Source organism: Poecilia latipinna, unplaced genomic scaffold (genome assembly GCF_001443285.1).
Source record: "Poecilia latipinna isolate Pla-1442-1.1 unplaced genomic scaffold, P_latipinna-1.0 Scaffold919, whole genome shotgun sequence".
Classification (NCBI taxonomy): Eukaryota; Metazoa; Chordata; class Actinopteri; order Cyprinodontiformes; family Poeciliidae; genus Poecilia; species Poecilia latipinna.
The window spans coordinates 93,438-120,403 of NW_015113535.1; the positions used below are offsets into that span (position 1 = coordinate 93,438).

Below are 26,966 nucleotides of genomic sequence, written 5' to 3' on the forward strand. Positions count from 1 at the left end.
ATATAACAGTAGGTGGCAGTGAAGCACATCAATAAGAAAGGAAACATGAAGGCGAGGTTCAAATTGAAACTTGGCTTGTACAAATATCCACCAATATTTTTTTGCTTGTTTTAGTTTTATTTAAAATTTTATTGGACTGAGTTTACAAAGCAGATTAAAAAATACTCGTCAATGTTAAGAAAAGAACCAATACTAATGTTAAATGTTTATTGTGAGGTCCTCTTGTGTCATTTTTATGAAACTACACTTGTATTACATCCATTTTTAAAGAGAAATAAATGTACCTGAGGCATTTTTGAAAGAATGTTGTTTTGCCAAATACAGGAAGCAGTTAACATGGCTGCACAGCTATTTGATTGCATTGTTCCATGGAAAGTGTTTTCTTTCAGGGATAATACTGATTAGGGGAGGCACCCAAGGCCAAGAGAAGCTCCCTTTCAGCGAGTGACTCATTTCCTGCCAGGCTGCAGCATTTCAGTCGAGCAACAGCTCAGTCAAACACCCCAGGGTGGCTCCTTCCTCAGGCCCCTGACCTTTAAAGCCAACGTTGTCAGGACAAAAAACAAAGCTCTCCAGTCTGCACATTTTGATGAACAAGAAAACATTTTTACAATTTTGTCAGTTCAGGAAGGGCACTGAAAGAGCAGCCGGTTACTATCACACTTCAATCCAGACAGGAAGCCGTTGGTTTTGTTAATGCTGTAACAGAGTTCATGCTGTCAAAGAAAGGAATAAAAACAACATCCTAATCAACTCCGTTTTGAGTGAGAATTTGGATGGAGATGGATATACGCTGTGAATTCTCCAAAAATGTTAAATATAAGAGTTTTACTTTAGATTTCAAATTGTGGAACTTATAAAAATTCTTCTGTTTTTATGTTAAGTTTAGTTAACAGGAAGGTGGACATGATGACGTCACTTCCAACACAATCATTCTTTTTAAAGTAGCACTTTAAAAAATATATCTCCATTTCAAACAAATTACGATGTGAATGTCGAGCCTGCGGTAAGATGAAGTTTCTTTCTGGTGACCTTTTGGAAGCTTTTTGCTGAAGATAAGGGTTTTATCGCTCAGTGACATCCAGTTGAAGTTTTAAGGCTGTTCTATCATGCAGGCGCATCTGGACTTCGCCTGTCCAACTGTGAAATGATGGCAAGGTGCCATCGTGCATGTTGGGGGGTAGGAAGTGATTGCAATAGAGCCGCCACCCCCCAGGAAAGCATCCTCTCTGCATGCCAGTTGCACATCCTTTTCACAGTCAACTCTACAGGAAGTGCTGGATGATTTGTGTCTTGCCTGCTCTCACTTTCACTCTGTTTCTTCTTTTTTTTTTGTCTTCCAGCTCTCCAATGGTGAATCACTAAAACAGTTGAAAAACCACATAATTTAGTCTGGAATATAAGTGTATTGTCTCACAGAAAACATAAAAACATGTGTCAGCGTCACATCACAGGAGTGAGAAAACAAAAACAAAGTCAAACTTCACAAAGGAAGGTGAAGGACACAGGAAGTGGGATGAAAACGAAACGCTATGATGTGTTAAATCCAACAGATAAAATCAAAAAGCAAACTGAGCAGGACAGAAAGCAGAAGAAATGTAAACCCAGATGATGAAAGTAAAAGAAAAGTTGTAACTTATATGTATGTAATGGTGGAACATCACTGTAATGTAAATCTGTTGGGCCTCACATTAATTTCTGACAAGACATTAAAAAAGACAAGAAGTCGTCACTGGATTTTATTTAGGGGTATTAGATTCAAAAAGCATGTCACAGTTTTCAAAATGTTATTTATAAAATTGGTAAAGGGATGTATAATATTTCTTTCACTTAATTATTGGCTTATGTCATGATTTTTACGTAACTTAGTCAGCTGTGCAGCTTGCTGAGATGATTTATCAGTCATATTTAAGACTCTTAAAGGAACAAAGTTTGAACAACAAACTCCTCCATGACCCGTCCGCTGAGATGCCGTGTTATACAAACACAGCGGATGAATTTGCGAAAACCATTTTTCTATTTGAGGGATTTGTAGTCTGGAGTTTTATCCCCGTCAAGCCGCTGTGCTTTCTGCAGCTGGCACCCGGCCGCGTCGCGCTCACCTTGCTTCTGGGTTTTGGTGTGTGTCCAGTCAGCCTACACAATCCAGCAGCAGGGCAGCCTGGAGAAGCTTTCAGCCTACATCTCGAGTTTATACCTTCGATCCCTCCCTGCTCTGTTTCTGGCCGCTGGAGCCGAGTTGCTTTATCTCTCTTCCCAGCCCAACTGCTGTCTGCGTCCGTCCCTCCTGCAGGCAGCCCTGAAGCGCTGGCAGCAGATAAGAGGAAGGCCCACTGGAGCTCCGGTTTGAAAAGGAAAGTGTGGAAGGACACAGTCAAAAATATAGATTTGTTTAGGAAAGATTCTAGGAGATCATTTTTCAGAATATGTTACAACATAATGCTGCCTTATATTACAAGTTTAAACCCCAGGAAAGGGAAAGACTCATTAAAACGCTCTGTTCCCTCCTGGTTATCCCACCGTTTCTCTGATGAACATGAAGGGCAGCACTGCCAAAACACAAAATCTTACTAAGTACTTTTGGTCTAGTTTCTGTTCAAGTTCTCCTGAAACAACACAAAACTAATTTACAAGTAACTTTTAAGCAAGATATAGGAACTTGTTAATATTGATGAAAGTACTTGCCCCATTGGCAGATTATTCTGCTTTCAACAAGACATTTTTCCCATTAGTGAAATAATCTGTCAATGGAACAAGTAATTTTTCATCAATATTAAATTATTGACTTAAAATAGCCTCATTTCCTTGCTGAAATGTTACTTGTAAGTTAGTTTTGTCTCATTTCAAGTGAACTAATATATTTGCACTAGAAACTAGACCAAAAATACTTGGTGAGATTTTGAATCTATAATAGTGAATTGATACTTTAATGCGTTTTGGATCATTAGCATGTTGAACGACCCCTAATGAAAATCCATTTTCTGTTAGCCTGGTTGGTTTTGTAATGTAAAATGTTCTGGTATTTTAAGTAGTTTTTGATGCCATGAACTCTAACAAGGTTCCCTGTGACTGAGAAGAGATCAGACCGTCACTCACATTAATGTGTTAACGTATTTTAATATCAATCAAGTAATCAATGTGGATAAAAATCATCCAGCAGAAAACATATGTAATTAAATTTGGTATTTAAAAAATTAAGTAGGGATGCACGATTTCTGGTTGGGTGTCAAAATGGTGAAATATATTGGTAAATATCTGCTATTGGCCCTAACAGCAATACTGATATTAGATATTGATATTGGCCCAAATTATCATTGCATCCCTAAAATTAAGTATTTATAACTTTGGATTCTGTAAATGTAGAAATTCCTCATAATTAAGGAAGGTAAATGGATGAAAAAGAATCATATTACTTTAAATTAAAAAAAAAAGTCTGAGAGGAAATTTATTTTAAGCTAATAATTTCACAAAAAATCGTAAACGTCACAATTTGGTTAAGTCTAAGCTCCTCCATTTACTCTTTTCGCTTCATCTTGACTCTGCTCGATGACTCAAGGGGGGTAACACAGTGGTGCTGAGCTAATGATACCAGCCCAGGCTTTATCTTGTGAGCCATCAGCTCTTCTGGAGGCGAACTTTCTAATGAACTCATTAGTTTCAGTCACGACGCAGCTGCGCGGCTGCCGGGGCCGCCGCCTGCCCTGCGCGCCGTTTTTAGCTGTCGCTTTAAGACCCATTTCCCCCTATTGTCAAAGCGGTCGTGAACAGGAAGAGGCGAGAGGGGCGGGGGAGCGGGTCCGACGTTATTTAAACACGCCGTGCAAGGAGGCATGCCAGGGGCTACATGTGGAGAGCAGATCTGCGGTCGATCCGCAGGAGTTGCCCGCTGATCGCATCGGATTCTCGGCGCGTTGGCCGTCAGTGAAGCCGCCGCAGGACAGGAAGGCATGGAGGTGTCACCGCGGGTTATCGCCTCAGGAAACGATGACAGCGTCCTCCATCAGCGCTTAGCTGCTTGAAGGAAAACATCATCTGCGACCGATTCGTGTGGGATTTTGATTTTTGCTTATTTCAGACGAAGAAAAGAAAAACAAACCTACATATTAGAGAGCAGGAGCAGGTGCAGTGCGCCCGCCTGCAGTTTGTGGACTCAGATCTGAAGCTTCTGCAAGAATGGCATCTACTATAGAGAGGAAAACACTGGAGGCCAATGAGTGAGTACATGCTTTATGATTTAAAATCACATTATCTGCGACGCATTGTGTAGAAATTCAAAAATAACATCAAAACTACCCGAACAACTAAACACGGCTTTAGCAAGAGGACAGCTCTCTATTACACAGTAATAATCAGGTCGATGTCAAGGAGTTTAAGGATCAATATTATTTTAATCAAAGACTCCAGTTTTCAATCAATCAAGTTTAGTACATTTCAGCAACATGGCAGTTTAAAGTTGCATCACAAAAACACAAAAATCAACTGAAGCATTACATTTTGTCAAGTGCCATCGCTACACATCAGAATGTTGATTATTGTTTCATTTATGTTTCAAAAGCAACCCTAAACAGGTCGGTTTTTAGTCTGAATTTCCTTTTTTCCTGGCATTTAACATAATATTTTTTTAGTTAACGTAGTCATGACCTGTAGCAGCTTACGGTACTAACAGCTAAGAATATAGACGAATATTATTTTGCGAGTTCAAAATGGCATAAACCAATGTAATAAGCACATTCAGATCAACAAATCTTATAATCTTGTATTCCTCTGAAAACATTTACAGTCAGGGCCAGTGCAAGCCTTTTTGGGACCCTATGAAGATTTTAATTTAGCTCCCACCAGAGGCTTCCTCATTTAATCTGCTTTATGTGTGTAATGTCCCTGCTATCATTAGCGAAATTTGTAATTAGCATACATCATACTGATTTTATTATAGCTACTGATGAAAACCTTACAGGAGTAGCAACTAAAAGTAATTCATTTGCATTTTGAAAAACAGAGTTGTGCCACATTATTTTAGCTATTTGAATGTAACAGACACTGACTTTACAGTAAACAGGTTAACAAATTCAATATTTTATATTTTCCCAGCAGTGGAGTTAATAAAAATGAGTTAGAAATCAATTTTCATATGTAATAGCATTTAGTTAGTATTATTACATGTTACTTTGAAAAACTATGTATTTTTATCATGCTGGCTTGGTGCTCTTGAGGGCCCTCTGGTGGTGTGGGTGGTCCTTTGCAGCTGCTTAATTTGCATATTCAGGTTTTATTTTTGTGGTGTAGTTTCTCAACTCGAATTAAAAAGGTTATTAAACTTGTTATTAAAGTATAAATAATGGCAAGTCATTTACAATGGCAAGTCATTGTAAATGACTTATTTCCACTTATTTCCAAAAGTGATTATTTCAGCAAAAAGAAATACCCATCTTTCTCTTATAGCAAAAACAATTTAAACCATAAAATACTTTAATAACATGTTAAGATAAAAAGAAACAAAAACACAACAAAACTAATTTGTGTAAAAAAAAAAAAAAAAATTAGCACTTCAGAGAAAATCAAAGCAAAACCTTTTTAATTCGAGTTGAGAAACTACACCACAAAAATAAAACCTGAAATTAAAAAATCAATCTTATCACACTAGTATTGCTCCGATACTGACTTGGCACCGATATTATTGATATTTTGAATCGATCTGCTCACCTCTGTATGAAGAAAAAACCCAACCATTTTCTAACTGGTTGTTAATTTCGGGTTCAGGGAGCCGGTGGACGAGGTCCTCCAGATGCCGCCGTCGCTGCTGACGTGCGGCGGCTGCCAGCAGAGCATCGGCGACCGGTTCTTCCTGAAGGCCATCGAGCAGTACTGGCACGAAGACTGCCTGAGCTGCGACCTGTGCGGCTGTCGGCTGGGAGAGGTCGGCCGCAGGCTCTACTACAAGCTGGGAAGGAAATTATGTCGGCGGGATTATCTCAGGTGACGACGGCGTGACGTTTTGCTCGTTTCTATGGAAACGTGTCGAAATAGTGTTGCAGAAAAGCATTGATACACAGAATCACAATTCTTTATCCTGAGAAGTCTGAATCGATTCAAAAATCACATTTTACGTCCACACTGCCAGCGTGATTTATTTATTTTGAATAAATCTTTGATATTTTTTTAAGTTTAGCAGCTTAGCTAACCTAATAATTTTAGTTACAAGATTTTATGCACAAACCTACTTATGTTTAAAAATAAACTAAAGCGGTTTTATACAGAATTGTTTTAAATAAATTGTTTTCCTCTCGTCAGTCATCATTTAAACAGAATCTCTGAATTGGTTTCCAAACTTGTCCAAAACTTTTTGTCACGCGCCACAATCAACGAATCAAGAAAAAAGCTAAAATTATTATTTTTTTTAAATAGGAAAGAGACATTACTAATCATAATTACAAAACATAGCAAGGATTTTTCACTTTTGTTGTATTAAATGAAAGGAACCAATTTTTCTAATTCTTTTAGGATTGGTTGAACAAATTTATTCTCAGTTATAAGAACAGGATTTGGATCATTTACTTTGAAAATGCTTGATATGTTTAGCCAAGTTTAATAAATTAAATTAAAGTTTATTTGGGTGCAGTAAAGTCCAGAAGGCTTTTCAGCAAAAGTTTACAGATAAACATCCATCCATTTTCTTTACACCCTTGTCCCTCAGTGGGGGTCAGGAGGTGCTGGTGCCTCTCCAGCTAACGTTCCGGGTGAGAGGCGGGGTCACCCTGGACAGGTCCCCAGTCTGTCGCAGGGCAACACAGAGACAAACAACCATGCAAACACACACTCACACCTAGGGGCAATTTGGAGAGGCCAATTAACCTAACATGTTTTTGGACTGTGGGAGGAAACTGGAGTACCCAGAGAAAACCCATGCATGCACAGGGAGAACATGCAAACTCCATGCAGAAAGACCGGGGCTGGGATTTGAACCCAGAACCTTCTTGCTGCAAGGCAACAGCTCTACCAACTGCGCCACTGTGCAGCCTATGGATAAACATGGTTCTACTTATTATAAAGTTTGATCATATAAAGATGAATAATATGTGTTGTAATTAATGTTTTCTATTGCAATACAAATTTGTATAATTCTTGAACAGCCAGAAACAATCACTGAGAGAACTGAAAGATGCGACTGATCCGAACACCGACTGAATGAAAGTTGTCTTTTTTCTGCACCAACATGCTGATTCTGCCTCTTCCTCCCAGGCTCTTCGGTCAGGACGGACTCTGCGCCTCCTGCGAAAAGAGAATCCGGGCGTTTGAGATGACAATGCGCGTGCGGGACAAGGTTTACCACCTCGAGTGCTTCAAATGCGCCGCCTGCCAGAAGCACTTCTGTGTTGGGGATCGCTACCTTCTCATCAACTCAGACATTGTGTGTGAGCAGGACATCTTTGAGTGGACCAAGCTCAACAACAGCAGCGTGGTCTAGGGCGATTTCTGAGGGACTTTTCTGGCTGTTTTGATGAGCAAACGTCTTCAGACCTGAAGAAAGGAAGGCATGTTCATGCAATAAGCCTGGAATCAAAGGAGGAGAGAATGTCCATTGTCCATTGAGACAATGCCATCTCAGTGTTTCTGCATGCAAACCTGCACTTATGATCAAATGGTTTATAATCCAAAGCTTCTTTTTGAAAGAAAAAAAAACTTAAAGACTGAACATGTTTAAATTTGTTATACACTGGAATTTCTAATGATATAAATGAACAAAGGAGCAAAATGTCTTGGGTATGTTTAGACATCAGACTTCCTGCTGAGTAAGCTTCCTTTTACTGATTTTGTATTTTTAAGTCTTAATCATATGATCTTAATTCTTTTGCCTGTGGAAAAAAAATCTTATAAATGTACTGCAATAATTAATCATAGTTAAAATGTTATTTAAGTTGACACTGAAATTCTTATTTTCTGACTGGAAAACAATCAAGGATGTTTATGTTTAAAGGTTGAACTGTGGCGCCCTCTTGTGGCAACACTTATTTTACATGCTTGTTCATATAAACTCTTTTAAGAAACTTTTGTAATTTCGCTAAAATCCTGAACTTTCGATATTAACTGATCTGTATGTTTAATAAATGACAATTTGAAGTAAAAAAAAAAAAGCATTTCTTTAATTTAAATTTGTGTCTGGAGTGTTTTAAAGAAACTGAAAAATATGGAGGTCCCTTATAATGCAACTACATCTTCACCTTTCTGAAAACAAACCCAGAAAAAATACAAATTGTTCCTACGAATTATTATTACTGCTTATTTAGAGTCAAAAGTAGCATATAGTAATCCTATTGTCACATTTCTAATAAAACAAAAACATTTATTATCTAGATGAGCGTTATTTTATAAAAGCAGGATTTCCAGATTTTTAACGGGAACTTGTATTATATGCAGGAACATCTGAGTTTAACATGAAAAATGATAAAAACAACACAAACAGGATTTAGTAACAAAACAGCCTAAAACCAGGGAACGTATCTCTTCAACAAACTGCAGATTTAGTGAAAACAGAATTACTGTTTAAACAAAACAAAAGAATAAGTTTAAAATTATCATAGGATGTAATTAAAAAGAAGAGAAAAAGTTAAGTAACTTAAAGTCAAGTTGAGTATTTAGGGAATTTTTAAAACATTTAATGAATATTTTTGCACCATTTTACAGTACATTTGTGAGATGATTAGAGTGGTTAATTGAGTTCAGAATAAACAGACAAAATTTAATATAAGAAATTTTAAATGGAAAAAATTAGCAGTTTTTTTTAATAAACTGTATTTATTGTGTACAATGATTGAATGAACAAAGTCAGACATAGAAATAAGACTTTAACTATGAATCTCTACTGGGCTGAAAGATTAACTTTTAGAAAACATGATAAAACTAAAATTTCAGGTAAAAAGTGACTGTAAATCAAAACTTTCAGTTGTCTCAGCTTAGATTTTGGCTCACAGTGTTTAGTTTGACTATTTCAGCGTTTAAAAAGTCTACTCATACTTTTTATTCTCTATTTTAGAAGTAAAATCAAATAAAATCTACCTGCTCACCTCCCTCACTGAAAGGGCAAAGACTCCAGCTTCAAAACTGGAAAGAGCTAAAACCAGTTTTCACCACAAGAGGTCACTAAGTGATTTAAAAGAAGCAGAGAAGCTCCTGGTGGGATGACCTCTGTAGATTTTTCTTCATAATAAAAAGTACCTTACAGTTTATACATCAAATACAATCAGCAAGAAAATTAAAGAATCACAGACAAATAAAACATAATTTTTATGTGTTTGTTATTTTCTTCAGGATCAGAATCTGTCAGACCCATTAAACAATCTCCTTCCTCCACTTGTCTGTGCAAAAAGTGACACACACACCTCCAAATTGCACATTCCCAGATTAATGTCTCCTTAAGGTAGGAGGGCCACAAGAAACATTAAAAAGTGTTTCTAAAAAAGAAATAATTTGTGACCAAGAGGGAAAACACAAGGGAGGAGAGGCACAGAAGCCCCTTATCATTAGCTGCTTCAGTCATGAGTTTATTCACACACAAAGGAGGACGAAACCCACCCAGGCTGAGATGATGTTTTTTGAGAAAAAAAGATACTTGTGGTGAAACTAATGAGCCTTCCCACATTAGAGATGGGAATATACTGTGCAGCCTTGCAGCGGGATAATGTGCCATCGCTCATTTGGAGGGCTGAACAACTGTCATCTTGGTGTTAAGCAATGCGTGAGGAATGCTGGAGTAGAGCAGACTAATATGTGGTGGTCTCATAAAAACAAAAAAAAAAACAGCTCAACATTAAACGACATGTTTAAAATATGTGGGGAAAGTTATGGCAAACAGCAGAAACAATTCGAATTTGGCTGAAACTTGACGACAGAATTTGGCAACGTGTTGAAACGCAGATACATTTCAACACAGATACACTTCAGGAACGCACCGTTTGAGAAATATTTAGATATTAGCTGATCGCAGGCAACAAAAATGAATGTACCGTGCAAGGAGAGATGTATTTTAAGACTATTTAAACTGCTTTAAAGTATTTCAGCTCAAATGTTCAAATTAGTAAGTAAAACATTTATGTTGTTTCATTTAATATCTGCCTCTGCAAAACACACAATCTTAAGTTTTTATTGTCTAGTTTCTAGTGCAAATCTTAATAAACTTTAATTAAGACAAAACTAATGTAAAAATAACTTAGCTAAATATAGCAGCTTGTTTTAAATAAATAATTCCTTAATATTGGTGAAAAAGTCCTTTGGCAGATTACTTCACTTATAACATGGGGAAATTGTCTCGTTATAATGGTACAAGGACTTTTGCATCAATATTAAATTATTTACTTAAAACAAGCTTATATATCTTGCTGAAGAGACACTTGTAAGTTAGTTTTGTCTTATTTAAAGTGTAATAACACATTTGCACTATAAAAGAGACTAAAACACCTGGTAAGATTTGGTGTTTTTGCAGTGAAGATATTAGGCTGATATTATTATTTGCACCAACTTAACATCAAACAGTGCCAAAGCTCCTCCAATGCACATATTTTGTATTTTGTCCTTTTTAATTATTGCTCTGACTACATGTAGAAAGTTTAAGGATGGAGCTGCTTTCCTGTAGCCATTAACTTGTGAAGATCAACATAAAGCTGCCTTACTTGAATGGCATCTTCACTTGTCTTTCCCATTTTTAAGAGTAGCAAAGACTACAAGGATTAGAGGTTCTCTTGTTGTAGTGCAGGTGTGGCCGTTTTCATTAAATTACTTTGGTTGAGAGAGGAACAATCCACAGTCAGCGTGTAGCTTCAGTTATTACAGCTACAAACCAGCGACCAGGCCCAAATCTGGGTGTGGAGATGGATTCAGGCCTGAACCTTCAGAGCCACATAAAGATGGTTACAAAGTTGGCCTTCTATCACACGAAGAACATTTCTAAGATTAAATGATTACTGTCCTAATTCGATGTAAAGAAACTCATCCATGTGTTTATCTTCAGTCTCATTGATCACTGCAACAGCGTCTTCACAGGTCTGACTAAAAACATCAAGCAGATCCAGAACCAGAACGCTGCTGCTGGAGTTCTGACTAAAACCGTGAAGTTAGAGAACATCACCCAGTTCTATAGTCCTTCCACTGGCTCCCTGCAGCTCAGAGAATAGACTTTAAAATCCTGCTGTTAGTTTATAAATCACTGAACAGCTTTAGATTAAAGATCAGTTGTTGTCATAGCAACCTTCCAGAACCTCTCAGGTCTTCTGGTTCTGCATACCCAGAAACAAACATGAAGAATCAGCATTCAGCTTCTAGGCACCACAAATCTGGAACAAACTTCCAGAAAACTGCAAAACAGCTGAAACATTTTCTTTAAGTCAAACCCACCTGCTTAGAGTTGCCTTTCATTAGTAGTGACTGAAATATTGATCAATGTTGATGATCAATGATGACTTTGATGATGGCATTTGACAAAATGTCATGTTTGTTGCTTGTTTTATAATCGATGAATGAACTATGTTTTTATGACGTAAAGCACTTTGAACTGCCCTGTTGCTGAAATGTGCTACAGAAATAAACTCGACTTGACTTTACTTAAGGTTTTGATTTAAAGAAACTACAGACCTGACAAGTGAATATTAGGCTTAGATAAAGATGTTGTGCTGTTTATGCTCCGTTCTACTGGGAGTTCACCGAGTTTAGTACGAATAAATCTGAGAGGAGGGAAGTTTCGGTCTGACAACAGTCACACACACAACACACTGAACTAGACAGACCCTCAGCGTCGTCGAGCGGCCTGTCTTTCATCGGCCCGGTCTCCTCTCTGCTGCCTTGCAGGCTGAGCTTTGCCAGATCCCTGTGCTGATTTGAACACCACCCTCAGCGGGACTCAATAAAGCCCTGCGCCTCTTGTGTCATCCCCACAAGCGGTACACAACGCCAGGAGTGTAGTGCTGTGTTTGTGCGCCAAAGGAGGCCTGTTTCATCTCCAGTGCCCGAGTCACAGCTACCCCGTTTGGGTAAACCTAAAAACATCCAGCTGTGTGAGCATGGAAACCAAGAAGACTCTGTGAGGATATAACCGCAGTGGCTTGCAGCTTGTTTTTATCAAACAGCTCGCCTGTCTGACACGACCGACACACACATCTGCATCCTCCCTATGCAGTGTGCAGAGTGAGCGGTAGGTGGCAGTTCTTGCCAAAGTTGATGCATGAGGAACTCTGTGAATGTATTTGTGGGGAAATAAGCGACAGGCGAGCTGCAAGGAAACCGGTTTTCAAGTGCCAGTTCACAAGATTAATTAGAAGTGAACAGAAAGCGACGAGCTAAATTCAAAGCATTTCAGACACGACGGACTTCAGTGACACCTCCGAAGGAAGAAGTAGTCAGACAATTATCTGCAACACCATGGCGATTTATCACCCAGCAGCCTGTCAATGTCAAGCCCATCTGAGAAAAAAATGAGTCAAATGCTATTGATCATGACCGCCTTGGGTTTCACTTGCACCCACACTTTATCAGATGGAGTTAATTGGGAACATATTCAGTCAGAGGCCCTGAGAGATGTGTCTGTCAGGAGTCACATTCCTGCTCCGATTCCCTGATAGCCCACAGCGCCTGGAGTCTGGATGGAGGACGGGAAGGGCGAGTAATGTTTGGGGGTGTTGGTGTTTGGAACGGGCAGGATGTTCACATCTTGATTGGTGAACAAGTCGGAATCCTGTGACTACAGCTGAGCAGATGGATTTACTGCATTAAGAAACAATTTGGCAAAACAATTCTGCTTAGAAAGTTCAGCGCTGACTTTCCTTCCTCTTGATCTTCTTGCCACTTTACATTTTCTGTCTTTTTTTTATAGAGAGACTGTGTGGAAAATTATTTTCTCTTCTTCATTGTCCTCAAAATGTGTGCAAATAAGAGTCACAAGTTATTTCATTTTTATGAAGTAAAACAAGAAGTTTCCAGACTTCTGTTGAGAGGCAAGAAAAGCAAAACAAAAAAAAGTCAAAACGTGACATCTGGACACACATTGCATTTTGTTTTCTTCTGTTACCGTTAGTGGATGAGATGTAAATGTCTAAAAATGATTTTATCTTCAGTTTTAAGCACTGCAGTTATTGCCACTTCGTTAGCTTAGCATAAATATCACTTAGCATAAACAGATGGATTAGTTGTTGGATGTAAAACTGAATGGGTTAATCAAAAGTGTCAACTATTAGATGTTATTATAAAACTAGCCGCTAACAATTAATCCTAATTCAAGATGATTTTGACCATTAAAAAACATAAAATTAGCTTGACAGTAGGTGTGTCTAGCCAACTGTTCCCTTCCAACACTTTGAGTTTTTTATCACTTTTCATTAAACTTTAATAATATTTTAACAGTTTTGTTTAAAAATATGGCTTTCCCTAAAGACTCATTTAGCTTTACAACGTTATTTTTGTTAGATTTTTGTTAGAATCTTCTTAAGCTAACTAGATGCTGGCTAACTTGAGTGAGCAAAACTGGTTAAGTAAGATTATATATATATATATATATATATATATATATATATATATATATATATATATATATATATATATATATATATATATACATACACACACACACACACACTGCAGTTTGGTCATCACAAAAAAAAATTTGTTTGGACCAGATTTGTTGGGTAAATTCAAAACATCAAGCAATTGAAAACTTCTTGGGTCAAACTGTATAATTTTACCATTTAAGCATAAATGTTATAGGTAATTTATCTCATCTCTCATCCCTTCACGAGGGTTTAAAATCTCATGCAGTTACCCTCAACCGATTTAAATATGTCAGGATTGTAGAAAATCTAAAAAACTTTCTTCAGCATGAAGCAATTTACCAAACTTTACAACTTGCTCAGTACATTTTTCCCTGCTAGCGGGGAAGGTAGACGACCAAGCTAGGTTATCGGCAATGTCATGAGGTCACCGTGTTGATAGGCGAGCTAAAGGCTAAAGTTCTCAACAACCATGCCAGGCCAGTACATCGAGTCATGATTGTGTTGCAACTGCAGTAATGATCCACTTAATCCTCTCTACAGAAGTTTTATACAAGCTCAAAACCTTTTGTGTCACATAATTTTGCAACCACTTAATTGTTCAGATGCCTCTGAAGACCTCTTACCATACAACTTCTTACTGATTGCAACATATTGTGTCTTCATTCTTATGTATGGCATGCAATTCAAAAATGATGTCCAACTTTTTTTCCCTCTTCTTTTGCCTATTTTTAAACCTCAAGGTTCAAGGTAGCATATTTTTATTGACTAATTAAGACATCCTCCAGAGTCAAACTAAAGTTTATGTTGCGTAAGCTCTGGAAATTTTTTTAGATCTAAGATGCTGTGACAGTAAATGTTTCCAGGCAATCAGTTGTGTGTTTTTATGGTTTCTTTGGTTATAACTCTTTTTTTCCTTCTAAAATGATCCCCATATGTATAACAGTGTCCCTGGCTTATGCTGAACCAACCACACAGTGCACAAGCGGCTCTGTGATGGGAGCAGCGCTGCAGAATAATAAATGCAGCTTCACAATGAAACCACATACTTCAGATTAGAAACTGCAATCACAGGAATTATTCCCTTTATAACTCCAAAACCACGGACTTGTGTTTACATGGATGGATGGTCAAGGAAATGAACAAATGACACACCAAAAACCTTCAAGGGTTCAGTGCAACCATGATTTAGAGGGTATGGTGTTACAGGTCAAAGGTTAACCTTTTTTTCTGGGATGCAAGTCTAGAGAGCCGATGGTTACAAAACGTAAAAGCTGTTGAAAAAAAGCAGAAAAATGATTTTCATAACTGAGAAATCTTCAGTTATTGAGTTTTACTTCAGTAATCTCACCGTTATTAACATTTAGTGACTGATATATCTGTGATCTCTTCTCAATCAGTCAACTGCTTCTACTTTCTGATTAAACATAGCAGCAGCACACATAACATGTGCGTTATAAACACTTTACTCATGTCACATTTGGTCTCCTCTTGCTGCATACGTCAAGTTCAGATCGGCATTTTTTACATTAGTGCAACAAAAAAAAGACCTTCTGGTACGAATCTAAGTCCGACACATGCCCCCTTCTCATCAGACACATCTGAGAAATAGCTAAACAAAAGCCAGACCATTACCAGGAAGCAGACCGTGGCAGTGTTTTCATATTTTCAAGCAATGAGCAATAGAAACTCCAATTAAGGTGGTGGAAAAAGGCAGCTACTGCTTTAAAAACATCAGTGCAGATGTGCAGGTGAGTGACCATGTGGTAAACCTTGGCTACACCATGACTGCCTCAGTGCAATTTCCATTTCTAATTTGACTTCCCACGCAGTGCCTGCTTCCAATCACTACAAGGAGCCAGCACAGTGAAACACACTGGTAGAATGGCAGAGTGCAGTTGGTGTGTAAACTCTGGGTCTTAATGGAAAAATTGACTGAGCATGAATCTGTAGTTTGTGGTTTACTCAAATAAGCAGGAATTGCCAGCATTTTAAAATGTATCTGTGTGCAATTACTTATATTTTTCAGGTTTTTATTGTGCAGCCAATCAAGATTTGACAGTTATGCTAACTTTGTCCAAGATGATTTTTAGGTACAATGATTAGTAAGCCTGTTACAAAATAAAACTCAATTTGGTCATGCTTTAATTATTTTTGTCAGGTACTTGATCCATTGAACTGTTGGTCTGTCAGGATAACAAATTTTGTTGGACAATAAATTGTCCCAGAAATTACTGCGATAAACGATAATATTGTTGTTTTGAGACCGTTTTCAAGTGATATAATGGAAATGACATAATGCAAGAATATATTCTAAAAGGTCAATAAACTTTAAATTCTAATGAGCATCAAACATTTAACACTGGAACTGGGAGGCATTTTAAATATACAAAATAAACAGGAAAAATAAATTATGAAGTCTCTGTAAACAAAATTCTCCTTAAAAACAGGGTTAGATGAGACCAAAACACCAAACTGAATAATTTTGTCATCCGGTTTTTGGTAGAAAGAGAAAAAGATAAACTATGCAAATAGAAATTACCAAGCTCATGCGACTAATTGATTTAGTTTATTGTGACAGGCCTATTGAACTGCATTATGTTAGATCTGAATGTGATTACTTTGTTGGTTTTTACTGTTAGAAATTAGATCTAATTCTGATTTGAATTTAGCCTGAACTGGCTTTATATAACTGGATGCATGGATTGGACTAATTTGTGTTGTAAAGTACTTTGAGATGACCTTTGATGTGAATTAGTCCTGGACAAATAAATTGGGGATGTTTTTCCAAGTTGTTTTTTCATGGCTTCTACTTGTTCCGGTCGAGCTAATTTATCTGACCGTAACTCACCTGGCTGGGGCTCACAGACGGCGGTATTTACTAGAGATATAAACAGCTAGCTTAGAAACCGACCCGAACCTCCTCCCTCCTGACGTGCTGATCAAATTACCGACTTTGTCTGAATTCACACCACATGATTTAAATCACTATGTCATAAATAGAGTTTCCCTTTAAACCGGAGCAAAATTAGAAACGTACAAAAGTCGAGATGCTAAACAGTTTTTTCTATACATGCTAGGCTACATGACGGTGCGGCACTGTTTCCATGGTTACCAACGGTTAGACACGTATCTTCTCCTTAATACATTTCTAATAATACTTACTTATAAAGTATATGTACATTAATCTTCTTACCTTGTAAAAGGTGTTCGCTGCAAATCCGTGATTACACCGACGGCTGACAGTCCTTATGATTGACGGCTGATATCCATCACCGCCGTATCTCTCCTCATTAAAAGCTATAAAATAAAATGACAAGTTTGATTTCTATCCTTGAGTGTTTCAGCAACCGACCGCGCAGCACCCTGTGACAATTTTAACAGCGAAATCAACTAAATAAAAGCGATATTAGGCTACAGATGTCTGTTTTTACAGGAGCGCATTTGTTGTTTTGACGTCTGTCATGGCGGAGTTCTGCAGAGCGTGACGTCACGAGCAAACGGTCAATGCAAAGCATGTAAAGCTATATTTTAAGCTGTACGCAATTGTTGATCTAACAAATCTGCGTTTCCTCTTATTATTTCGTTTTAACCATAGACATGAATACGTATTCATTAAATTAAAGATCAATAAACTTTAAATTCTAATGAGCATCAAACATTTAACACTGGAACTGGAAGGCATTTTAAATATACAAAATAAACAACAGGAAAAATAAATTATGACATGAATATGTATTCATGTTTATGGTTTTAAACCTTTACATTGACACTCACTTCCTGTCAGTCTCGGTCATGACCTGCTCTGCAGATTGTGTCCAGACTCTGGGGTGTGTTTAAGGAAAATTACCGATTAAAACTGATGATCAAACAGTGAACAGTGTAACGTTTGGGAAACAAGAAGATACTTGTCTCGGTATTGTCTGCGCATGATTCCCCAGATGTAAGTGTTCAGAAAACAGAAAAACATGCTGTAGTACCTGAAATGTCATTCGTGAGTTTGTTAATTGGATGTAAAACGGATGAAGGCCAATGTGTTGACATTAAAGCTACTGAGTTCTCAAGTGTACACATGGAATCACTTTTAATGAAGTATTAAACTGCAAATAAATCTCAACTTCAGGGAAAGTAACAGCTGATTTTCAAGCAGCGATATTAGGCAATAGAAAATGACGATAAATCTATTTGGGGTCAACCTTGTAAAATATTTGTTATCACAAACAGTGGAATTTTTTTAAAGCGACTCTTACCCATCTGTACTCAAATTAACACCTTTTCCTTTCTCTGGTATGTACTGTTTCAGTTCTATCTATTCAAAAACTCTCTTAAACTAGATTTAAAAAAATAAAATAAAATCTCTGACCTTTTTAAATGTTACTGGATTGAAGAACTTCCAAAGTTAAAAAAAGAAGAAAAAAACCCAGGCTCATATTCTACAAATAGAAAACACAGCTGGTACAAATTGTCCTGCAGTATACTGCACCACTCTGAACCCAAATGAGGCCATTCTCCAAACTGGACCTAAAAAATCCTGTTTTTAAAGATGGATTTTAAAAAAAGTACAGTTTTTTAAATGAACATCAAATGTTTGGTATGAAAACATTGGACATTTTGGTATGAAATAACTAAAGCAACAAATGTGCAAAATGGTGGAGCGGTAAAAAGAAGCAGCACTCTTTATTTACAAATATTCTACTATTCGGTCATCTTTTAAGGTCTAAAATGGATATTTACTCACATCAATACTTGATTGTTTCTTTACTGAACAGATAATTACCAACTATTGATCATTGTGCTGCACCTGCTGCTCTATCTCCCCGTACGAAACTATAATACAACTTGAAAGCCTGTTTTTTTTTTCTTTTATATTCCATTTGACTCTTTTTCTCTTCTCCTTGGTTGCACCAACAACCATGTCTGGAAAATATCCTGCTTAAAATAGAGCCTCAGTCACTAATGATTATGCAAATCTCCTTGAAACAATTCATGTGTTCTGCTTTTCTTGCTTTTGCAGACAACACAATGGAGGCTTTGTTTAAAATGTTGTGCAAGAGAGGAAAAAACAAATACCAGGAACTTTATTTGTTGTGAAGCTGATGCGAAGCGCCTTGGTAATTTAAAGTGAAAAAGTTTGAGTTACGACCAAAATAACTTGGACTCGTTATTCAGGTTTAGAGGAGGATTGCTGCTTTTGTTGATTTTGAAGACGTAAACATTAAAACGGTGTTGTTTGTTATTTGTGTGGTCCTTTCTTTGTTTTAGCATTGCCCTCATCCATCACGGACGTTGATCACGGCTCCTGGATGAGCCGAAGCTGACAGTCTGCATGCTGCCTGCCCATCACTCGTCCTTCGCAGCCTCAGAATGTGTTTGGGATCACAGGGTTATTAAACTGTAATAGCTGCCTTTTTGAGAAGCCCAGCGGGATTTACTCCTGAGTCAACATGCCAGAACCCATTTCCTCCTCACTCACAGCTGCCTCTCAACACCCGATAGCAACTGCAGAAACACTGGATGAAACTTGTGTAGATTGAGAAAACCCTGGAAGTCACCCTGCATAATGTGCTACCTACACTTGGGGAACTGCGCCAGTAAATGTCCATTTCAAACCAAGTTACTGAACCAAAAAAGGCACATGATGGGAAGATATACACACTGTATTTACAGGTGGTTTAAGTTGAAAATGAAAGTCCACCTGCTGCCTTGAAAATGCAATTTAAGTCGACAAGAAAATTGTTTTGGTTTAAACTCAGAAATTAAAGTTCGTGAAGTTGATTTAACAACAAGAGACAAGTTGTCTAAACTTTGTTTTTTAACTTCATTAAACCTGAATTGTGAGTTTTAACTAAAATCTGTCCTCACCTAGTTAAAGAGCCACATTTCTCTATTACTTTACTCACAATATCAAGTTAAAATAAATACTTATTTTACTTTAGAATAATTTAAATTCTTGTTTCAAGTAAAGTTCTGATCTGATGATGAATTTTATTAAACATCTCAATGAATTCAGCTCAGAAACATTTAGTGTGATCAGGACATTATCCTCAAGCTTTGCTGACTGAGAATTGCATTAAAATGAACATTTGCCTTAATAAAACACCAGAGTCAGCTCAACGTAACGCACTTCCATCTCAGGAGACAGAAACATGCCGCTAAGCATTCTGGGAAATAGTTCCCACTCCTGTCTCTCTCTTCTTCCAGTTTTTTAAGTGCAAACCTAAAAACTCAGTTTATTCAACTCTTGGAGGTTTGACTAAATTAATAAAAACACAACTTACTGCTGTAAGTTTATCTTTCACAAACTCACATTTAGGTTCAAAATCTAAAACTGGATAAATTTATTTGACTTAAAGAGTAGAAGAGAGTAGACACAACTACAGCTCAAATGTTTTACGGAAAATCTCAAGATGTTTTTCGTAACAGTTTATTTGAAGTGCATAATCCTGACATAACAGTTGTAAGCATGAAGGATCTTCTTGAGTGGTTGTTTCTGTTCTCATGAAGTGTCATTTGGTAAATAATTACACTTTTAATGCAACTTTTAGTGCAACGTTGCATTAAAAGTCCATTATTTACGGAATGACTCTTCATCACAGCAGTCATGAACTCCTTCATGCTAACAGGTGTGTTTATGACAGCATCCTGTCAGTCTGATCCACACCCCTTCAAATAAAGTGTTACCCAGTGTTCAAACAGCAGTCGGGTCATTGCACATGACCTTTGTCCCTTTTCCTGTGTTTTCCTATGATTTTTGAGAAAACCCTTTGTTTGTTAAAATTGTGGCAGTTCCCCGAATGCATCACTCTTCAGCATTATCCTGCATGAATAGGAGGGAGAAATGGTGGCATTTGGTCCAGTTTTCCCAAGCTGCGGCTGACGACTCCGGCGTCTGTCACAGCGCAAACGCTTCGGACATCTTGTTTTGAAACTTCCCACGAGGAACAACACACCAGCCGTTATCCAGCGGGCCGGTTCAGACAATGTGCGTTCCTCCTCCATGTGACTTTAATTGAGTGATTAGATGTAATTCAATAAGCAATCGAAGGGCAGTGCGCGTGAGTATGAGGCGTAAAGCAAAAGAGCACTGGTGAGTGGACCTTTTGTCTCTGAGCCGCCATCATTGCTGCTGCCTTTCAGCCTCAATCACACGGCCTGATCGGCCTCCAGCCAGCCCCTCTATCTGGACCCCTCTGCTCTAATTTTCTTGGCCACCAATTTCCAGAACCACGCACTTTACAGGTTTACGGCCTGGTCTTGCCATGTCTTGTGTTTGCCATGTGAGTCGCTATCTTTAGATGGGAATCAACCACACAAAACATTCCGATGTTTATCGTCTGAGAGCCGAACAACTTCAATCCCGTTGAAACTCAGCGAGTTTTAGGAGCATCTGCAATCAGCTCACATTGTCAAGTCAAGACAAAAATATTTATAATTGTGCTGTGAAGTTCTGGTTCTGATGGAGCTTTACGTCCACTTAACACAAATATCACTGTAATTTAAAAAGGACACTTTTCCCTGGTGTTGAATGGAAAGAAAACTCTTTAAACATGTTTAAAAACTAGAATTGAGTGCAGAGGCTCAAATGTTTCACACTGTAAAATATTTGATCCGGATTGTAAAACATGTAGTTGTGTCTACTGTCTTCAACTCTTTAAGTCAAATAAATTTATCCAGTTTTAGGTTTTGAACCTAAATGTGAGTTTGTGAAAGATAAACTTGCAGCAGTAAGTTGTTAACTTTTTATTAATTTAGTCAAACCTCCAAGAGTTGAATAAACTGAGTTTTTAGGTTTGCACTTAAAAAACTGGAAGAAGAGAGAGACAGGAGTGGGAACTATTTCCCAGAATGCATAGCGGCATGTTTCTGTCTCCTGAGATGGAAGTGCGTTACGTTGATCTGACTCTGGTGTTTTATTAAGGCAAATGTTCATTTTAATGCAATTCTCAGTCAGCAAAGCTTGAGGATAATGTCCTGATCTCACTAAATGTTTCTGAGCTGAATTCATTGGGATGTTTAATAAAATTCATCATCAGATCAGAACTTTACTTGAAACAAGAATTTAAATTATTCTAAAGTAAAATCAGTATTTATTTTAACTTGATATTGTGAGTAAAATAATAGAGAAATGTGGCTCTTTAACCAGGTGAGGGCAGATTTTTTTTATTGCATATTGTGAAATAATTACTTGGTTTAAATTGCAAGATTAAGTTAAAACTCACAATTCAGGATTAATGAAGTTAAAAAAAAACAGTTTAGTCAACTTGTCTCTTGTTGTTAAATAAACTTCATGAACTTTAATTTCTGAGTTTAAACCAAAACAATTTTCTTGTGACTTAAATTGCATCTTCAAGGCAGCAGGTGGACTTTCATTTTCAAGTTTAACCATCTGTAAATGCTTTACAGTGTACAGTCTAATCTCAGTGGTTTCACCACAAATACAGAGGAAGCTTTGAATTTCCAGATATCCTTACCATAATGTCAGTAAATCAGCTCTAAACGCTGCTCAGCCTTTTCCAGATTAAATTATTGCCATTGCATTTGAACGTTATCCCCACATTCACATGTCTTTTTATTGACACGGAGCTCACTAAAATACGTCTGCAAACAGCTGAACAAAGTCTCATCTTCCAAAATGTTTCTGAACAAATTGAAGAATTTTGAACTAATCAAAGTCTTCAGAGGAACTCAAGTAAATTCCTCAGAGAAAAGCTTACAAACAGAAAAGAATGCAAAGAGTTTGTTTTAACACACTTGATAAAATGCTAATCCCAAATCAAGGTTTGTGGAAATATCAGAGATTTATATGTGCTTTAAAAGAACTGACAGTGTTTGGAGAAAAGAGTTTGAAACGTGTCTTCACCAGGCCACATGCTGATTCCTTATTGTAAAGTCAGACTGTTTTGGTTCTTGGAAAAAAAAAGCCCACAGATTTACAAGAAGAAACCGCTGCATTGCAAAGTGGCACACACTGGTCCCTTCTGGTCAGTAAAACTTGTTATTGTATTTGTAAAACACTAAGCACTAACAACTTCTGCAGCTTTCTTTGATACCATCTGAACATCCGTTTTAAAAAATTCAAACAAAATGTTAGGTGCACAAGAAAAAGTGTTTTTCTTTTAATGTCATAGTTAAAATGATTTGGTTAGATAGAGCATATTTGAAGGGAGGCTCCTTTCTTTCTTCTTGTTGCCTAAAATATACAGTGTATTTAAATAAAAATACGTCTTTAATTTGCTGAGAAGGTGAAAAAAAATATGAATGTTCAATTTGAAAGGTTGGACACCTGCACTTTAATTCACTCTAAGGTGAATCAACTTATGCAAATGTGAATTGTTTTATTTTAAATGCTGTCGGATTTGGTATTTAGGAAAAGAGCTCTTTGTTAATTTATTTTCTCGACTTTTCAGGCATACCGTATAGAGAAGCTGTTTCCCTATATGTCCCATCTGAGCTAAAGCATCTGAAGACTGAAACCTAATTTACTTTATTAAATCAAAACTGCATCTGGAATAAAAGTAGTGAGAGAATAACAATCTGTGTGTGCATGAACTTTCATCATTTGGGTTATGCACAGGTGTGTGTGTGTGTGTGTGTGTGTGTGTGTGTGTGTGTGTGTACATGCATGTCCGTGTGTATATAGAGGAGTCTGTGTATCTAAAAATATCTTCACACCTGACACATTTGATCCGTTTTAAACAGACCAAAGTTTTTTTCTCCTTTCCGTCAGACTTTTTGTGCAGATATAACGACACTCCAGCGAATCCAGTTTCGGACCGAAACACTTTGTGAGGTTCTCTTGGTCCGTGTATAAATTAGTCCACTTGCAAAAAGGAACATGGTAAAATCAAACTGCACTAAACAAACAAACAAAAACAGTTTGTTTTGGTTTGGACCAAACCAGACAACCAACTGACTCCTGATGTGAGTCAGGAATCACTTAACTGAGAGTATTTGAGTCGAGTGGATGTGTAAATCTGTCACCTGGAGGTGTAAAGTTGTTAGAATAGTGATAAAAGTACAAAGCCTGCAACACGCAGCGAGCTGACGAGACGTTAAAATCCTCACTTCAGAGCAGACGAAGGCCTGGACAGAGGCAGCAGAGAGCCGTTCGGGCCAAGCCAGAAACCCGGGAGCACCACGTAGGGGAGACCCCTCCAGAACCCGAGTGTTACTGCTTCAGTGGGTCTCTGCCCTTTTTTCCTTGTAGGGTTCTGAAGACAACTCTTTGCAGGTGATATGTGTTGCCCTGATTGTCGCTCTACAGCTTTAAAACTGCCATGAATGCAACAGTCAGGAGGGCTTTCCTCTCCCTCCTCAGACCCCCATTTGGTTTGGTTTGTATCTTATGGTTGAGATTTGCATTTGCTTATTTGTGGTCAACTATAGGTTCTGCATTAATCTAGTTTGGTTTCTCATTTCAGGCATTCCTTTTTTTCAGGTTTATTTCTTTAATATAATTTAATAAATTCTATATTCACTAAGTCATTCAATCCTTGTGTGGTCTCCTTTAATGTTACCCCATCAAACGAGCCTGGAGATGAAACACGAGTAATAAAATTTCATTTTAACTATTTAATTTTAATTTTATCTAAATTTGGATTGATAGTGTTTCGTGTAGAATGTTTTTCTTTAATGTGTGTCCCTGTGTGTATGGCACATTTCAGCAGCAAGGCATTTCAAAGTGCTTTACATCATAAAAACACAGAAGTCATGCAACATAGAATCAACAATCAAAACATTACATTAAGTCAAATGGCATCATTAAGTTCGTAATTGATTACATTCAAAAAACAACTGTAACCAGGTGGGTTTTTAAGTCTAGACTTAAAGGGAGTCAATGTTTTGGCTGCTTTACAGTTTTCTGGAAGTTTGTTCCAGGTTTGTGGTGCATAGACGCTGAATGCTGCTTCTCCTCGTTTGGTTCTGGTTCTGGGAATACAAAGCAGAACCAGAACCAGAAGACCTGAGAGGTGTGGAAGGTTGATACCTCAACAGCAGATCTTTAATGTGTTGTGGTGCTGAGCAGTTCAGTGATTTATAAACTAACAGCAGGATTTTAAAGTCTATTCTCTGAGCTGCAGGGAGCCAGAGGAAGGACTGTAGAACTGGGTGATGTGCTCTAACTTCCTGGTTTTAGTCAGAACTCCAGCAGCAGCGTTCTGGTTCTGATCCAGCAGCGTTCTGGTGGATTTGTGGGACAGACCTGTAAATGCATGGATGAGTTTCTCTAGAACTTGCTGAGACATTAGTCCTCTAATCCTGGTGTAAGAGAGAGCCTGCAGCTATGAGTGCCTGATAAAGAAGAACCAGAACTTTCTGTTCGTTGTCAGCTCTCATACATGTAAGGTGTGGGTCTCCAACAAAGACTCTTAACTAAAATTCATTTCCTCCAATGAGGTGAGGTTCAGTTGCATGCCAGTGGATAAAGATGTGGCTCTGCTGTCCACCTGCTGACGGAGAAAAGTTCAGTCGTGGGGTGAGTCCTTCTTTCCTGTGATCTGTGTCGTTCGGACTCTTTTGGGTCTTCGAATGCTTTTGATTTTGAGTAGAAATAAAGACAAAGATGAATCTTTCTCTAGTTATTGGAACAGACTCATTCTTTGACGAGGCTGGGCTGGCACCAACCCGGTGGGTTTACACTGCAAAAACACAAAATCCTACCAAGTAACTTTTGTCTAGTTTCTCGTGCACATATCTAAGTACACTTGAAATAAGTTAAACTAACTTAAAAGTGACTTTTCAGCAAGATACAGAGGCTTAAGTCAGTAACTCCTTAATACTGATGAAAAAGTACAAGCGTACTGGCAGATAAATTAACTTATAACATGGGAAAAACGTCGTTATAAGTGAAAAAAAATCTGCTGATGGAATTAGTACTTTATAATCACTTTTAATTGATTATTTACTTAAAACAAGCATCTATATCTTACTGAAAAGTGACTTGTGAGTCAGTTTTGTCTTATTTCAAGTTTACTTAGCTATTTGCACCTGAAATTAGACCAGAAATACTTGGTAGGATTTTGTGTTTTTGCAGTGTAAAAAGACAAAGGTATTCCTGAAGACCAAACAAAGTAAAATTAAACACAAATTTTAAATCGACTGCTTCAATAACTTATAAACATTACAAGACATGAGAAAAAACCTCATCACACAAACTATTTTCAACTGTGTCAGAACTTAAAATACACTGAAAGATACTGAAACAATAAGAGACAATAAAAATATTAAATCATTCTCCAGTACAGATATTTTTTTTATTTACATGATCAACCATCACTGTAACTTCAGACATATTCCAACAGTAAATTGTTCTGTACGCAGCTGGTTGCTTCAGAGCGCTGGTAATGTGAGAGATAATAAAGGTTCGTCTTGTATTGAAAGCAGGTGATAAAAGGCCAAACGGTTTATGTGAGGCCCAAGTTTATGCAAAGATGAATGTAAAGATGTTCCACCCGTTGTTTGCTAATTGCTGCTGGCTAGTCTGTAGGAGCAGAGGAAGGCGGCGCGACATCCCGAATGGGAAATTCAAGGATTTCTCAGTCATTCACCAAACAGGTATGTTTTTCATGAAGGAATAACATTATAGCATAACATAAAACTCAAAAAGTTGATTTTACATATCACTGTCCACTTAAAAATGTTTTGTTAATAAGAAATCTATTTTAAACTGTTATAATAAAGAAAAACTGAACTGAAATAAAACATATAATACCTAACTACTGTTTTTCCAGATGGACGGTTGGTCAAACAGCATTTCCTTTGTGCTACAACATAAACAATCCAAAGATGACTGAATAAAAAATACTTTTGAAAAGTCCTGGTACGTATGATGATCTGGTTCTTTAAAGATCGGTCCTGTGCTGTTTTTGCATCGTTTCCTGCTGTAGCTTTAGCCCATCTTTTCTCAGTGTGCGCCCTTAGATTCAACTCTGACACAAACCTGATTAACTATTCCTGCAGATCTATAATTTCTCTTTAACTTCACAGCCTCTAAACCAGGAGCAAATAATCAAAGCAGCATGACAGACAATAGTCAGGCGTTGTGTGAGGTGGCAGCGACCGGATGCTTCATTACAGAGATGGTGACACGGGCCGGGCTGTGGACTAACACTGAGCTGTGGTGGTTCTGCAGGGTTACAGGGACTCCAAGTCTCTGCAGCTGTTTAAAAAGAGGACAAGGCAGCTGTTCAGCAAGTGTCCTCTGGAATTAAGAGCGTAGAGCATGACTCCGATTAGCTGCCATGTGAAAGGGACTCTTTCTTTTCTCAATAAGAACATTCCCCACAATTAGGAGGATGTGTAGCGCTCTGTTTGTCTCCTGCAGGCGACCTTGTCTGACTACCTGGGAGTTTGAGATGAACGACAACCACACTGTAAAACATATGAGCCACATTTAGTTGTGTCTATTATCTTCAACTCTTTAAGTCAAATAAATTTATCCAG

At 37.6% G+C, this 26,966-nt stretch overlaps 1 protein-coding gene across 2 annotated transcripts; it reads left to right on the forward strand.

Moving 5' to 3' along the window:
* Positions 1-3,460: 3,460 nt before the first annotated feature.
* Positions 3,461-24,000, forward strand: lmo2 (LIM domain only 2 (rhombotin-like 1)). Of its 2 annotated transcripts, XM_015049031.1 has the most exons (6): positions 3,461-4,214; positions 5,758-5,973; positions 7,237-7,405; positions 11,684-11,691; positions 20,940-20,948; positions 23,883-24,000. In XM_015049031.1, exons 1-6 carry the CDS (start codon positions 4,174-4,176, stop codon positions 23,983-23,985), a joined length of 546 nt encoding a protein of 181 aa, XP_014904517.1. In that variant the 5' UTR covers positions 3,461-4,173; the 3' UTR covers positions 23,986-24,000. The 2 variants fall into 2 exon arrangements, with proteins under 2 accessions (XP_014904517.1, XP_014904518.1); XM_015049032.1 differs by lacking the exons at positions 11,684-11,691; positions 20,940-20,948; positions 23,883-24,000 and having other exon boundaries at positions 3,479-4,214; positions 7,237-8,129.
* Positions 24,001-26,966: the final 2,966 nt, after the last annotated feature.